Source organism: Budorcas taxicolor, chromosome 6 (genome assembly GCF_023091745.1).
Source record: "Budorcas taxicolor isolate Tak-1 chromosome 6, Takin1.1, whole genome shotgun sequence".
NCBI classification, from domain to species: Eukaryota; Metazoa; Chordata; class Mammalia; order Artiodactyla; family Bovidae; genus Budorcas; species Budorcas taxicolor.
In genome coordinates this window covers 45,173,101-45,186,643 of record NC_068915.1, presented here as the reverse complement: position 1 = coordinate 45,186,643, position 13,543 = coordinate 45,173,101, and the positions used below count along the sequence as shown (strand labels likewise).

General features: G+C 37.8%; 1 protein-coding gene across 1 annotated transcript in view; it reads left to right on the top strand.

Annotated features, from left to right (window-relative positions):
* The window catches only part of SEPSECS (Sep (O-phosphoserine) tRNA:Sec (selenocysteine) tRNA synthase), a 34,240-nt gene that overhangs the window by 9,724 nt on the left and 10,973 nt on the right, over nucleotides 1-13,543 (top strand). Inside the window, exons 6-8 of the mRNA XM_052642218.1 lie at nucleotides 915-1,017; nucleotides 9,002-9,131; nucleotides 9,260-9,351. Of these exons, the coding sequence (XP_052498178.1) occupies nucleotides 915-1,017; nucleotides 9,002-9,131; nucleotides 9,260-9,351 (325 nt within the window). The remainder of the gene's footprint in view (nucleotides 1-914; nucleotides 1,018-9,001; nucleotides 9,132-9,259; nucleotides 9,352-13,543) is intronic.

The following is a 13,543-nucleotide window of genomic DNA, read 5'->3' as shown; positions in this document are numbered from 1 at the left end:
TAGAGAGCATATTTTAACAATTTTATCAAGCCATAGGATTTTATTTTAGCTTCATAGCATGAAGACATTTCTGTTAGAGATGACCTCAGTCACAAGTAGTATTTAGTTTTACAAAAGAGCATCATTTATTACACTCCAATTGAAATTTATTACCTTACTTTGCATAAAGTTAGACTCGCAGATTGTCTTAATATGAGAAGTGTCAAATGAAAAAGTAAGAGTGAATTTTAAACCAGCAGCTATTTAAAAGATTCTTTAGTATCCAAGTTGCTGGAAAACGTTATTTTGGTACTCAAGTAGTTTAATGTTCTGTATTTTTTAATACATTAAAGTCTGTTGAAAATGTATTTTTTACTTTATGAGATGCTTCATATGAGATTTCTTAGGATTTCAAGATATGCTAATTATTTTGCAGATATTAGCTTTGGAGTGATAAGCAACTGAAAGCATTTAAAAATGAGCATATCAACCTTGTAAGAACTTTATAAATAATCTGCTTCTTGCTTTTTATATAGAAAATTTTCAAGTGATTTAAAAGCTACCATCTATATAGATTTTTCTAAACACTTGTTTTCTTATTTTTATTGGTAACATTAATTTAAAAGCTTTTCCAGGCTTATCCGTAACTACCTACTATGTATTTCAAAGGTGCCAAATTATATGTTGAAATACTGCTGTAAAATTTTCAGTTTGTCATTTTTTCCCCTAGTATACTTTTTTGCTATTTAGTCACTAAGTCGTGTCTGACTCTTTTGTGACCCCATGAATTATAGCTCACCAGGCACCTCTGTCCATGGAATTTCCCAGGGAAAAATACTGGAGTGGGTTGCCATACAGATAACTTAAATTTTAAAACTTTTTTTATAATCTATTAAGGCAGAGTAAGAATACATCTTTCTGTTGAATGTTTATAGGTTAGAAGAACTGGCTGTGATTTGTGCTAATTATGGCATTCCACATATAGTCAACAATGCTTATGGAGTGCAGTCTTCAAAGTGCATGCACCTCATTCAGCAGGTAAGAGAGCTTCAAAAGATACGTCAAAAAAATATATTTTAACATATTTGGGATTATTACTTTGTTTTTCTTGCAACCTAATATAGAAAGACAGTTAGTTTAGCATCTTCATTTTTACGGAGCATTAGGAATTTGCATCCAGTAGTCACTAGTGAAAGTCATTATTCGCTGCTAGTGGCATTGGACTATAGCTATCCTCAGAACGGATATAAAAATATTTCACCACAGAACACAGAGCTGAGCTCCCTATGCTATAGAACAGGTTCCCAGTAGCTAAATACTTTACACATGGTAGTGTGTATTTATCCGTCCTAGTCTCTCAGTTCATCCTACCCAAGGTGGGAGGTGGGAGGGAGGTCCAAGGTGGGGGACTGTATGTAGTCAATTCACTTCATTGTACAGCAGAAACTAATACGACATCGGACATCACCAGATGGTCATTACCAAAATCAGATTGATGATATTCTTTGCAGTCAAAGATGGAGAAGTTCTATGTAGTCAGCAAAAACAAGACTGGGAGCTGACTGGGGCTCAGATCATGAACTCCTTATTGCAAAATTCAGACTTAAATTGAAGAAAGTAGGGAAAACCACTATACCATTCAGGTATGACCTAAATCAAATCCCTTAACAATTATACAGTGGAAATGACAAATAGATTCAGGGGATTAAATCTGATAGAATGCCTGAGGAACTATGGACGGAGGTTTGTGACATTGTACAGGGTGCAGTGATCAGGACTATCCCCAAGAAAAGGAAATTCAAGAAGGCAAAATGGTTGTCTGAGGAGGCCTTACAAATAGCTGTGAAGGAAGAGAAGGAAAAGGCAAAGGAGAAAAGCAAAGATATCCCCCTTTGAATGCAGAGTTGCAAAGAATAGCAAGGAGAGATAAGAAAGCCTTCCCAGTGATCAATGCAAAGAAATAGAGGAAAACAATAGAGTGGGAAAGACTAGAGATCTCTTCAAGAAAATTCGAGATACCAAGGGAAGATTTCATGCAAAGATGGGCTCAATAAAGGACTGAAATGGTATGGACCTAATAGGAGCAGAAGATATTAAGAAGAGGTAGCAAAAATACACAGAAGAACTATACAAAAAAGATCTTCATGACCCAGATAATCGTGATGGTGTGATCACTCACCTAGAGCCAGACATCCTGGAATGCAAAGTCAAGTGGGCCTTAGGAACCCTCACTATGAACAAAATTAGTGGAAGTGATGGAATTCCAGTGGAGCTGTTTCAGATCCTAAAAGATGATGCTGTGAAAGTGTTGCACTCAATATGCCAGCAAATTTGGAAATCTCAGCAGTGGCCACAGGACTGGAAAAGGTCAGTTTTCATTCCAATTCCAAAGAAAGGCAATGTCAAAGAATGGTCCAACTACTGCACAATTGTACTCATCTCAACACGCTAGTGAAGTAATGCTCAAAATTCTCCAAGCCAGGCTTCAAGAGTATGTGAGCAGTGAACTTCCAGATGTTCAAGCTGGTTTTAGAAAAGGCAGAGGAACCAGAGATCAAATTGCCAACATCTGCTGGATCATGGAAAAAGCAAGAGAGTTCCAGAAAAACATCTATTTCTGCTTTACTGACTATGCCAAAGCCTTTGACTGTGTGGATCACAGCAAACTGTGGAAAATTCTGAAAGAGATGGGAATACCAGACCACCTGACCTGCCTTCTGAGAAATCTGTATGCAGGTCAAGAAGCAACAGTTAGAACTGGACATGGAAGAACAGACTGGTTCCAAATCGGGAAAGGAGTACATCAAGGTTGTATTGTCACCCTGTTTATTTAACTTCTATGCAGAGTACATCACGCAAAATGCTGGACTGGATGAAGCACAAGCTGGAATCAAGATTGCCAGGAAAAATATCAATAACCTCATATAGGCAGATGACACCACCCTTATGCAGAAAGTGAAGAACTAAAGAGTCTCTTAATGAAAGTGAAAGAGGAGAGTGAAAAAATTGACTTAAAGCTCAACGTTCAGAGAAGTAAAATCATGGCATCTGGTCCCATCACTTCATGGCAAATAGATGGGGAATAGTGGTAGACTTTATTTTTGGGAGCTCCAAAATCACTGCAGATGGTGACTGCAGCCATGAAATTAAAAGACACTTACTCCTTGGAAGGAAAGTTATGACCAACCTAGATAGCATTTTAAAAAGCAGAGACATTACTTTTCCAACAAAGGTCCATCTAGTCAAAGCTATGTTTTTTCCAGTAGTCATGTATGGATGTGAGAGTTGGACCGTAAAGAAAGCTGAGTGCCGAAGAATTGATGCTTTTAAACTGCGGTATTGGAGAAGATTGAGGAGTCCCTTGGACTTCAAGGAGATCCAACCAGTCCATCCTAAAGGAGATCAGTCCTGAATATTCATTGGAAGGACTGATGCTAAAGCTGAAACTCCAATACTTTCGCTACTTGATGTGAAGAACTGACTCATTTGAGAAGACCCTGATGCTGGGAAAGATTGAAGGCAGGAGCAGAAGAGAATGACAGAGGATGAGACGGTTGGATGGCATCACCGACTCAATGGACATGAGTTTGAGTCGGCTCTGGGAGTTGGTGATGGGCAGGGAGGCCTGGCGTGCTGTATAGTCCATGGGTCGCAATGAGTCGGACATGACCGAGTGACTGAGCTGAACTGTATACGACATTGTAAAGCAACTATACCTCAATTTTTTTTTAATCTGTTTTTCTTGGAAAAAAAAATTCAGATTATTTTATTTAACTTTCTCAAAATGTTCCATTACCAGTGTTCTCATTTTTCTAATGTACTTGATGATAGTATTCACAAAATGTTGAATATTTATTCTAGCATATAACTGTGGAGTTGGCAAATAGGAAAGGACTGTTTTCTGTTAGGGAAAGGACTCTGTTCACTGTTACATCCTCAGTCTTTGGGACAGAACCTGGTACATAATTGGCACTCAATAATTGATTACTCCAAATTGAATCATATTTACTTGCAGTGATTATTCATGCTGTATTAGTATATCGATAGATATTATCGATAGATATGAGTTTTCTGATTTGTGTGCATAATGATGTAAATCAAGTACTCGGTTTTGACACACATGTAATTTGTGTTATGTGGTTAAGAGTTGCTCACAGATTATCTGTGGTCTCCCACGTGGTGGTGAATACTTCTTAGTTCTGTAGGTCCTATCTCATAAATTTTTTGTTTTCTTTTTTATTCTTTTGAGTGTACTAGTATTATCTCTGATAAAAATATGGTTTGTATGATAGTATTAGCCGATTTTCTTAATTTCTTTACTCAAAGGTTGTACCAGTTAAGATGTAATTGACTGCACGTAACAGAAACCCAACCCAAATTAGCTTAGTCAATAAAGAAATAGATTAGCTTGCATAACAAAAGAGGTCCAGAGGTGGAGTGGTATGCCAGGTTTTTTAAAACCTTTGTGGAAAATCATTTACTGTTTCTTTGATATCCTTTTCCATAACTCCTTAACTCTTTAAGCCTTCATCACAATTTTAGATTATATTATATCTAACTTGAATAGTGGCAGAGGAACTCTTGAAAAAAACATGATTTCAGTGATTCATTTTTATTCCATCTCCCTTTCCCCCTTTTCCTCTCTCTTCCTCTTTAATTTTTAGTATCCTCGGTTCTTTTAAAAGTTAAATATACCAGCATTCCTAAAAGTTTAGAAAAATGAGGAAGGAGTAGAAGATCACTCATAAACCTGTTACCCTAACAGTTACCTTTAGTAATTTCTGTTTCCCTTTTCTCTCTTTTTTAAAATACATACATGGTTATACCTGTTATGTATACTTAGCATTAACATTTTAAAATTTAGTAAAAATATTTAATTTTTAAATTTAAATATTAACTTTGTGTTTCTATACTCTCCACATGCCTATGAAGTTTCATAATAATCAGTTTAATGGTTCCTTAACATTTATCCAGATGTTACATACTTAAGCCAGCAATGTTGATGACATATTTTTGAATACTGGAAAATTTGATGGTGTAATTGAAGAAATAAGACTATGAAAGCTTCCTGTGGGGTTATACATCACAAATAGACTACTTTGTCATCACTTCTCTTCATTTGTGAGGTGATTTTACTAAAATTTTAACCAGAAAATAACATTATAAGATGGTGAATGAATTTTTATGAGGTAGTTGTTGTATTGTTGCAGATACTGTATTACCTTCTAGAACTGATAGTTCTTTAAAAAAGCAAAGAACCGTACATGAACATTGACCCTTACAAAAAGAGGTGGTGTCCCTGTTGCTTTCAACCAAATAAATATTTGGGTCTTATTGGTGCTAGTTGTTTCATGACATTTTAAAAAATTAAAATTAACTTTATTTCAGTAGTTTGTATTCGTTGTACGTGCCATTTACTCACACATGTGTCAGGCATCCTGCTAGACTTTTAAAGTTTATTAAATTAATCCTAACAATTTAAGGTATACTTCTTATTGTTTCTGTTCTGCAAATGAAAAAACACACTCAGAGGTATTAAGTGACTTGCCTAAGGAGCCAAGCTGCAAAATGGCCCATCTAGTTCTATGTGACTCCAAGGCCCTTATTTTCCTCTAAAAAACAAAGTACTAAAACTGCAAAGCTTTCTTGAGAAGATAATATTGCAATAATCAAGCAATCAGGGAAGAAAGAGGTATAACTAAAATGTTTCCAAATTCTTTTTATTTTTTTTAAGGGCAGTACCGCAGAATGACTTAATGCTGAGCATACCGTGCATTCTGATCTGCATATATGGCCAGGAAATTAACTTCGCAAAACGTATAATTCTGATATATATTCAACTGACCACCTTAGACTCATAGAATATGGGTGTGAGAACACATTACTAGATAGGGTTGTAGTAGAGTCACAAAATTACGTAGAATTAATTTAAATTTTAGAGTTAGAACGGATTGTTAAGCTCCCAACGTGTGGGAAGCAGTGAGTGTTTTTATTGAGAATTTGAGAGAAGTAGGTGTTATCCTGCTTATTCATAGACCTGTCAATTCATTCAACACATATTTGCAGGGTTCCCACAGATGTGCCAGGCACCAGGGTAGGCATTGTGGATGCAGTAGTGATTGTAACAGTCTTCCTCCTCATGGAGTGGAAGCAGACAGTGAGCAGTAAAGATGATAGGTCTTCATAAATGCTCTAGCGTTTGAGAGGAGGGGTGTCAGATGGAGTGATCCAGGGAGTCCTCTGAGAAGTAACATTTGAGCAGAGTCCTGAGTGATATGAAAGAGTGAGTTGGGTGGTACCCTAACCCTAACCCTGGAGAGATTCCAGGCAGGAAGTAACACTGAGGCCAGGGTGTCCCGGGAATGGGTGAAGAAGAGCAAGGAGGCCGGTATAGCTGGGCCAGGGCAAATGAGGGCGGCAGTGAGGGTAAAGAGGTTCTGAGATGTGGTAAAGGTTTGAGATTTTATTCTTGGTATGATCATCAGCCAGTGGAAGGTTTTGAGCAGGAGAATAGCCTGTGACTTACTTTTTTAAACCATCGTTTTGGCTGTGCTGTGGGAAATGGCCTGCAGGAAGACAAGTATGGAAGGTTGTTGCAGCTGCCCACGTGAGATGTGTTGGTGGCCTAGGCCAGGGTGGTAGCTGCTAAGGTGTTAAGGAACAGTTCGATTCAGATGTATTTTGAGAGTCGATCTTATAGGGTATGCTGATGAATCAGATGCAAGAAACGAGGAAATGAGGATTCAGGGCCTCCAAGACTTCTGGTGTGAGTTGCTGGAAAGATGAAAATGCTATAGGATACTATTTAATCCTTTAAACATGAGTTCTTCATCGCACTTACCTAGGTTTTTGTGAGGGTGACTTTCAGTGTGTGCATGTGTGCTCAGTTGCTCAATCAAGTCTGACTCTGCGACCCCATGGACTGTAGCCCACCAGGTTCCTCTCCATGAGGTTCTCCAGGGGAGAACACTGGAGTGGGTTGCCATTTCCTCTCCAGGGGATCTTCCCAATCCAGGGATCAAACCCATGTCTCCTGTGACTCCTGCATTGGCCGACGGATTCTTTACCACCGAGCTACCTGGGAAGCCCCGGGTGACTTTCAGTAAGACGCTTTAACTTCCTGTGCTATTAACTATATTTCTGACCTTGGGCACATCACTTTAATTTCTTTATGCCTTAATTTTCTCATCTGTAAGACAGTTATTATTTGACATCTGCCCAGAGAGGTATTGCAAAGGTTAAATGAGTTAAGAATGTAGAGTGCTTAGAACAGTGCCTGGTGCATGGTAAGTTCTCCGTAAATTCTAGCCTTAATTATTGTATGAACAGTCATCTGTTTTATTCACTGCTGCTGTGTCCAGGACCTGGAGCGGTGTATGATAATATAGGTGCCCCAATATTTGTCCCCTGAATAAATGAGTGCATGAATTGATAAATGGCCACTGTTTACTTCATAGGACATGCTCCTGTGTTACCTATTCTGTTTAAGCCCTTCTGGCCTTGTAGTGTGTTTCTTGCCTCCTCAGTAATAGCCTCAGACCTTAGTGTGAAGAACAAGATCTATACACCATTCCTAGCCTGTTTGTTTTCCTGCCACAGAGTTTGCTGCCCTTTGAATGCTTTCTGTGTTTTAGTAGTGAAGGGATTCTAGCAAAGTCTTGTGGATTGCCCTCTTAGTACTCCTGCTCCCAATTTAAGTTCAGATTTCTCTTGGGACATCTTGGGCAGTACTTAAATGTTTATGAAAAGGTGACTCCATTCCACTTTATTTTTATGTGCTACTACTTTCATAGTTTTCAGTTATTTATTCAGTGACTTTGCATGGCTTTCAGTTATTTATTCAGTTAGTCTCCTATGCTTCTCTCTGTTTTCCTGTGGAAAGATGAGATTTTTTCTCTGATCATAGTTTATGAGGAAATTAGAAAGGAGAATGACGGGGAAGGTTACGATTGAAACAATCCCGTGATAGCCTCCAGAGTGGTCTGTGCCCTTTTTCTGCTTTTGCTGCTTCTCCCTATTGCCTGGATCTGGTCTGTCAGATTAGGCTACCTATCTGCTCCTTCTATTCTCCCAGAGATATGGATGTGGATATAAAGTGGGAAGATGAAGGTCAAATGTGGTTACAATACTAATAGGAATGTAGATTGTGAATACAGATTGAAAATCTGTGGCTATAGATAAAGAAGAAAAACTATCTTAGCTGAAATTTAGATAGTATCTCAGTTTTTAAAAGGAGAAAATTGAAACACATTAAGCAGAAGGTCATGGACTGTGTTGCATGGGACTAGAACTTAGTTTTACATTTCTAGCAAGTATTCCATTTTTCACCAGAATATGAAATTTTCACTTGAAGTTCATTTGCGATGGAATCGGATCATCCAAGATTATGACATTAGGAAACAAAAGTTACGTAGAACCATTGCCAATAGTATACCCCCCAAAAATTCCGTTAGTTGATGTTAAAGATAAAATCTTTCTTTTCTCTGTTGTTATCCAAGTGGTGGTAGGAGCAGAAAGTGAAAGTTGCGCAGTCGTGTCTGACTCTTTGCAACCCCCTGGACTATACACAGTCCATGAGATTCTCCAGGCCAGAATACTGGTGTGGGTAGCCTTTCCCTTCCCAGGGGATCTTCCCAACCCAGGGATTGAACCCAGGTCTCCCACATTACAAGCGGGTTCTTTACCAGCTGAGCCACTAGGGAAGCCCAAGAATACTGGAGTGGGTAGTCTATCCCTTCTCCAGGGGATCTTCCTGACCCAGGAATTGAACTGGGGTCTCCTGCATTGCAGGCGGATTCTTTATCAACTGAGCTATGAGGGAGGCCCTCCAGTTATAAGAAGCAGCCTTTAAAAACTCCATTTAATACTTAAAAATATTTTACTGGTGTTTATACAAAGAAAATAAAAATATTTGATCTGTGTTTTTATTTCCATGCATTGTTTTAATGACATTTATTAGTAGCAATTGCTGTCCTTTCTTCTGGAAACTAATAATATAATATTGCATGTTATTCTGTTCTAGGGAGCTCGTGTTGGTAGAGTAGATGCTTTCGTTCAGAGCTTGGACAAAAATTTTATGGTTCCAGTAGGTGGTGCTATAATTGCTGGCTTTAATGATTCCTTCATTCAGGAAATAAGCAAGATGTATCCAGGTAAATAAATCAGTTGCTCTTCAGAAAAAGTAACTAATAAACAAAAATCCATTTGTATATAGGCTACTGTAATAAATCTACTTTACAAAGCTTTTTCTCCCTAATGTAACATATCATCCTTATTTCAGGAAGAGCTTCAGCTTCACCTTCTTTAGATGTCCTTATTACTTTATTATCACTTGGATCAAATGGCTACAAGAAGCTATTAAAAGAAAGAAAGGTAAGGTTTCCCTGGAGGTATAAAATAATATCCTTGACTAAAACAGTACTCCAGAGTATTGGTGTTTCTATCTATTGGTTTACCACTTTGGGATATAGATACCTAGTACAGTCCTAGGGGATTGACTTTGATTTGGTTTTCAATTAATCATTGTTAGCCCATCTATTTAGATATCCTGAGGAATCTAGGAAAAGTGATTTTGTTTTTGTGTTTGTTTTTTTTGAGAAAGTCCTGTATCAGGGATTCTATTAGTTTGGTAAAATTTAATTCATTTATCACTTATAGGTAAATAGAAGCTCTTAAAAGACAGACAGACAAGTTTTTTCTTTTTAGTTTTGGAAGACTTGTTTAGATGTGACATGTCATTTGCAGGAGGAAAAATACAGGTCAGAAGTTGACCAGCTTCTCTTTCTAAGTAATAAGTCCATCCCTTGCCATTATTGGAATGCTGAACTCATTGATTATGTTGATTATGGAAAGTGACGTTTGTGCTTGAAAACTGGACTTTGTCTTCAACACTAAAAGCTAGCTTAATTCAGGGCAGCTTCAAAATTGTAGTCAGAGACAGTGTTGAAAGGGCAGGTCAGATTAAGATGTTTTATTCATCTCCAATCTGGGAGGGCTACAGGTTCCTGGTATCGTTTTTGTATCTATAACTTTCTAATACTTAGTAGCAGTTACAGTCCCTAAGATTTATAATATTAAATTACATATTTTAAAATATTTTCATGTATATCATGATAGGATGAGAGGATAGATCTCTCAACAAACAGCCTTATGAATATCTAACAGAAATTTAAAACTTTGTGCTCTGTTTTATCCTAGTCCCTTTCTTCCCACTAATTCAACCCATAGGAAAGTAATTGCTTACTTTTTATTGTTAGGACATCTTTTAAGATTTACATGATATAGGAAAAGATGGTCAACCTCAGTCTTTAGGGAAATACAAATTAAAGTGAGATATCACTAATATAAAAAACAAAAACTAATATAAAAAACTAATCAGCAACTTTGATAACACTTTGGCAGTTTTTTGTATACTTACCACAAAAACTAGTGTCCCACTCTTATCTATTTAGTCAAGAGAAATGAAAATCTGTATGTGTACAAAAACTTATGTGTGAATGCTCATGGTGATTTTAGTCATAATTGCCAAAACCGGGAAACAACTCAAATGTCCATCATCTGGGGTATAAACAAACTGGTACACACATACTCTGCAGTAAAAAGGAACCAACTACTGATATATGCAACAGCATAATAACTCTCAAATGCATTATGCTAAATGAAATAAGCCAGACTTGAAAGGCTACATATTGTATGGTTTTACTTACGTGCCATCTTTTTTGTAAAAGGCAAAAAGATGTCAGGACAGAAAAGAGATCAGTGGATGCTAGAGGCCTGGGTTGGGGAGGGGACTATTAATGGTAGTGAAATGTTTTGTATCTTGATAGTGGCAGTAGTTCCATGACTGTATGTTTGTCAAAATTCACAGAAGTGGACACCTGAAATTTTACTATGTGTAAATTATGCCTCAATAGACCTGAAAAGAAATTCTAGATGATTAGACTAAAACTCCAGTTTAATGAACTCCAAAAAATAATCATCTTGTTGTAGAGAGAGAAAACCTCAGCAGAATGTTTCAAGGCTCTGTCCCCATAGGACAGATGGAGACTGTTGACTGAGGAAAACCATCACCTGTTTATGTTAAAGTTTAGTTGTATCAGACACCAGTGGGTCATGGCTCTCCTATCCCTACTTGTTTAACTATGGTAAAGGTACTTGAACTCACAAATTTTATTCCCTTATTTGTGAAAGAAACAACTGGCATCTCAGGCCACTTCTAGTTCTGAAAATTATAGAATATTTCTTAAAATGAAATAGCTGCTTTCTGGGCCTTGGGTATTATAGTCATGGGAATTGGCCTGTAATTTAGTAATCCAGCACAAGTCATACGGGTAATTTATATCAAGCATTTTTTAAGTTTGAAAATTTTAAGATGATCTCTTCAATTTCATGGTGTCTCATATCCATTTCCACCCCTGTTAAGCCGTCTTGACCGACCCCCTCCCCCAATCTGAACAGTGACAAGCGCATTTAAAACAGCATGGTCTAAAGTATGGACCAGGGTTTCTATGAAATAGAAATAAATAGTGGAGAACTTTGATTGTAGGATAAGTTTCGCTGAGTAACTAATTTACTAAGTATCTGTTGAGCATATATTATGTGTCAAGCCTATAATATTGATATAGTAACCAGTAAGATAGACAAAAGATACCTGCTCTTGTGGAGCTTACATTTTGTATGAAGGATACCAGCAATAAACAAATAACATAAAATATAAATTATAAAGTTTGTTTAATACATAAATTATACAGGTGAAAGCACTGTGGAAAAGAACAGAGTAAAATAAGCGGGGTTAGGGTTGAGGTGACAGGGGAGATGGTGAGAACTGATTTTTAAAATACAGTGGTTAGTGCAAGCCTCATTGAGAACCTGACTTCTGAGCTGACTTGAAGAAGTTTGAGGGAGTATACTCCCTGAAGTGTATGATGGAGAAGAGTATTTCAGGCAAAAAACCAGTACCTGAAATTAGGGCAGAAGACTGGGAGCTGACTGTGGCTCAGGTCATGAGCTCCTTGTTGCCAAATTCAGACTTAAATTGAAGAAAGTAGGGAAAACCACTAGACCATTCAGGTATGACCTAAATCAAATCCCTTATGATTATGCAGTAGAAGTGAGAGACAGATTTAAGGGACTAAATCTGATAGAGTGCCTGATGAACTATGGACAGAGGTTCATGACATTGTGTAGGAGACACTGTTCAAGACCATCCCCAAGAAATAGAAATGCAAGAAAGCAAAATGGCTCTCTGAGGAGGCCTTACAAATAGCTGTGAAAAGAAGAGAAGTGAAAGGCAAAGGAAAAAAGCAAAGATATACTCATTTGAATGCAGAGTTCCAAAGAATAGCAAGGAGAGATAAGAAAGCTTTCCTTAGCGATCAGTGCAAAGAAATAGAGGAAAACAATAAAATGCAAAAGACTAGAGATCTCTTCAAGAAAATTCAAGATACCAAGGGGACATTTCATCCAAAGATGGGCTCAATAAAGGACAGAAATAGTATGGACTAAAAGAAGCAGAAGATATTAAGAAGAGGTGGCAATAATACACAGAAGAGCTATATAAAAAAGATCTTCATGACCCAGGTAATCATGATGGTGTGATCACTCACCTAGAGCCAGACATCCTGGAATGTGAAGTCAAATGGGTCTTAGGAAGCATCACTACGAACAAAGCTAGTGGAGGTGATGGAATTCCAGTTGACCTGTTTCAGTCCTAAAAGATAATGCTGTGAAAGTGCTACACTCAATATGCCAGCAAATTTGGAAAACTCAGAAATGGCCCCAGGAATGAAAAAGGTCCATTTCCATTCTAATCCCAAAGAAAGGCAATGCCAAAGAATGCTCAAACTAATGCACAGTTGCACTCATCTCACATGCTACTAAAGAAATGCTCAAAATTCTCCAAGCCAGGCTTCAACAGTACGAGAACCGTGAACTTCCAGATGTTCAAGCCGGTTTTAGAAAAGGCAGAGGAACCAGAGATCAAATTGCCAACATACGCTGGATCATGGAAAAAGCAAGAGAGTTCCAGAAAAACATCTGTTTCTGCTTTATTGACTATGCCAAAGCCTTTGACTGTGTGGATCACAATCAACTGTGGACAATTCTTCAAGAGATGGGAATACCAGACCACCTGACCTGCCTCTTGAGAAACCTATATGCAGGTCAGGAAGCAACAGTTAGAACTGGACATGGACCAACAGACTGGTTCCAAATAGGAAAAGGAGTACGTCAAGGGTGTATATTGTCACCCTGCTTGTTTAATTTATAGGCAGAGTACATCATGAGAAATGCTGGGCTGGATGAAGCACAAGCTGGAGTCAAGATTGCCGGGAGAAATGTCAATAACCTCATATATGCAGATGGCAGCACCCTTATGGCAGAAAGTGAAGAACTGAAGAGCCTCTTGATGGAAGTGAAAGAGGAGAGTGAAAAAGTTGACTTAAATCTCAACGTTCAGAAAACTAAGATCATGGCATCCGGTCCCATCACTTCATGGGAAATAGATGGGGAAACAGTGGAAACAGTGTCAGACTTTATTTGGGGGGCTCCAAAATCACTGCAGATG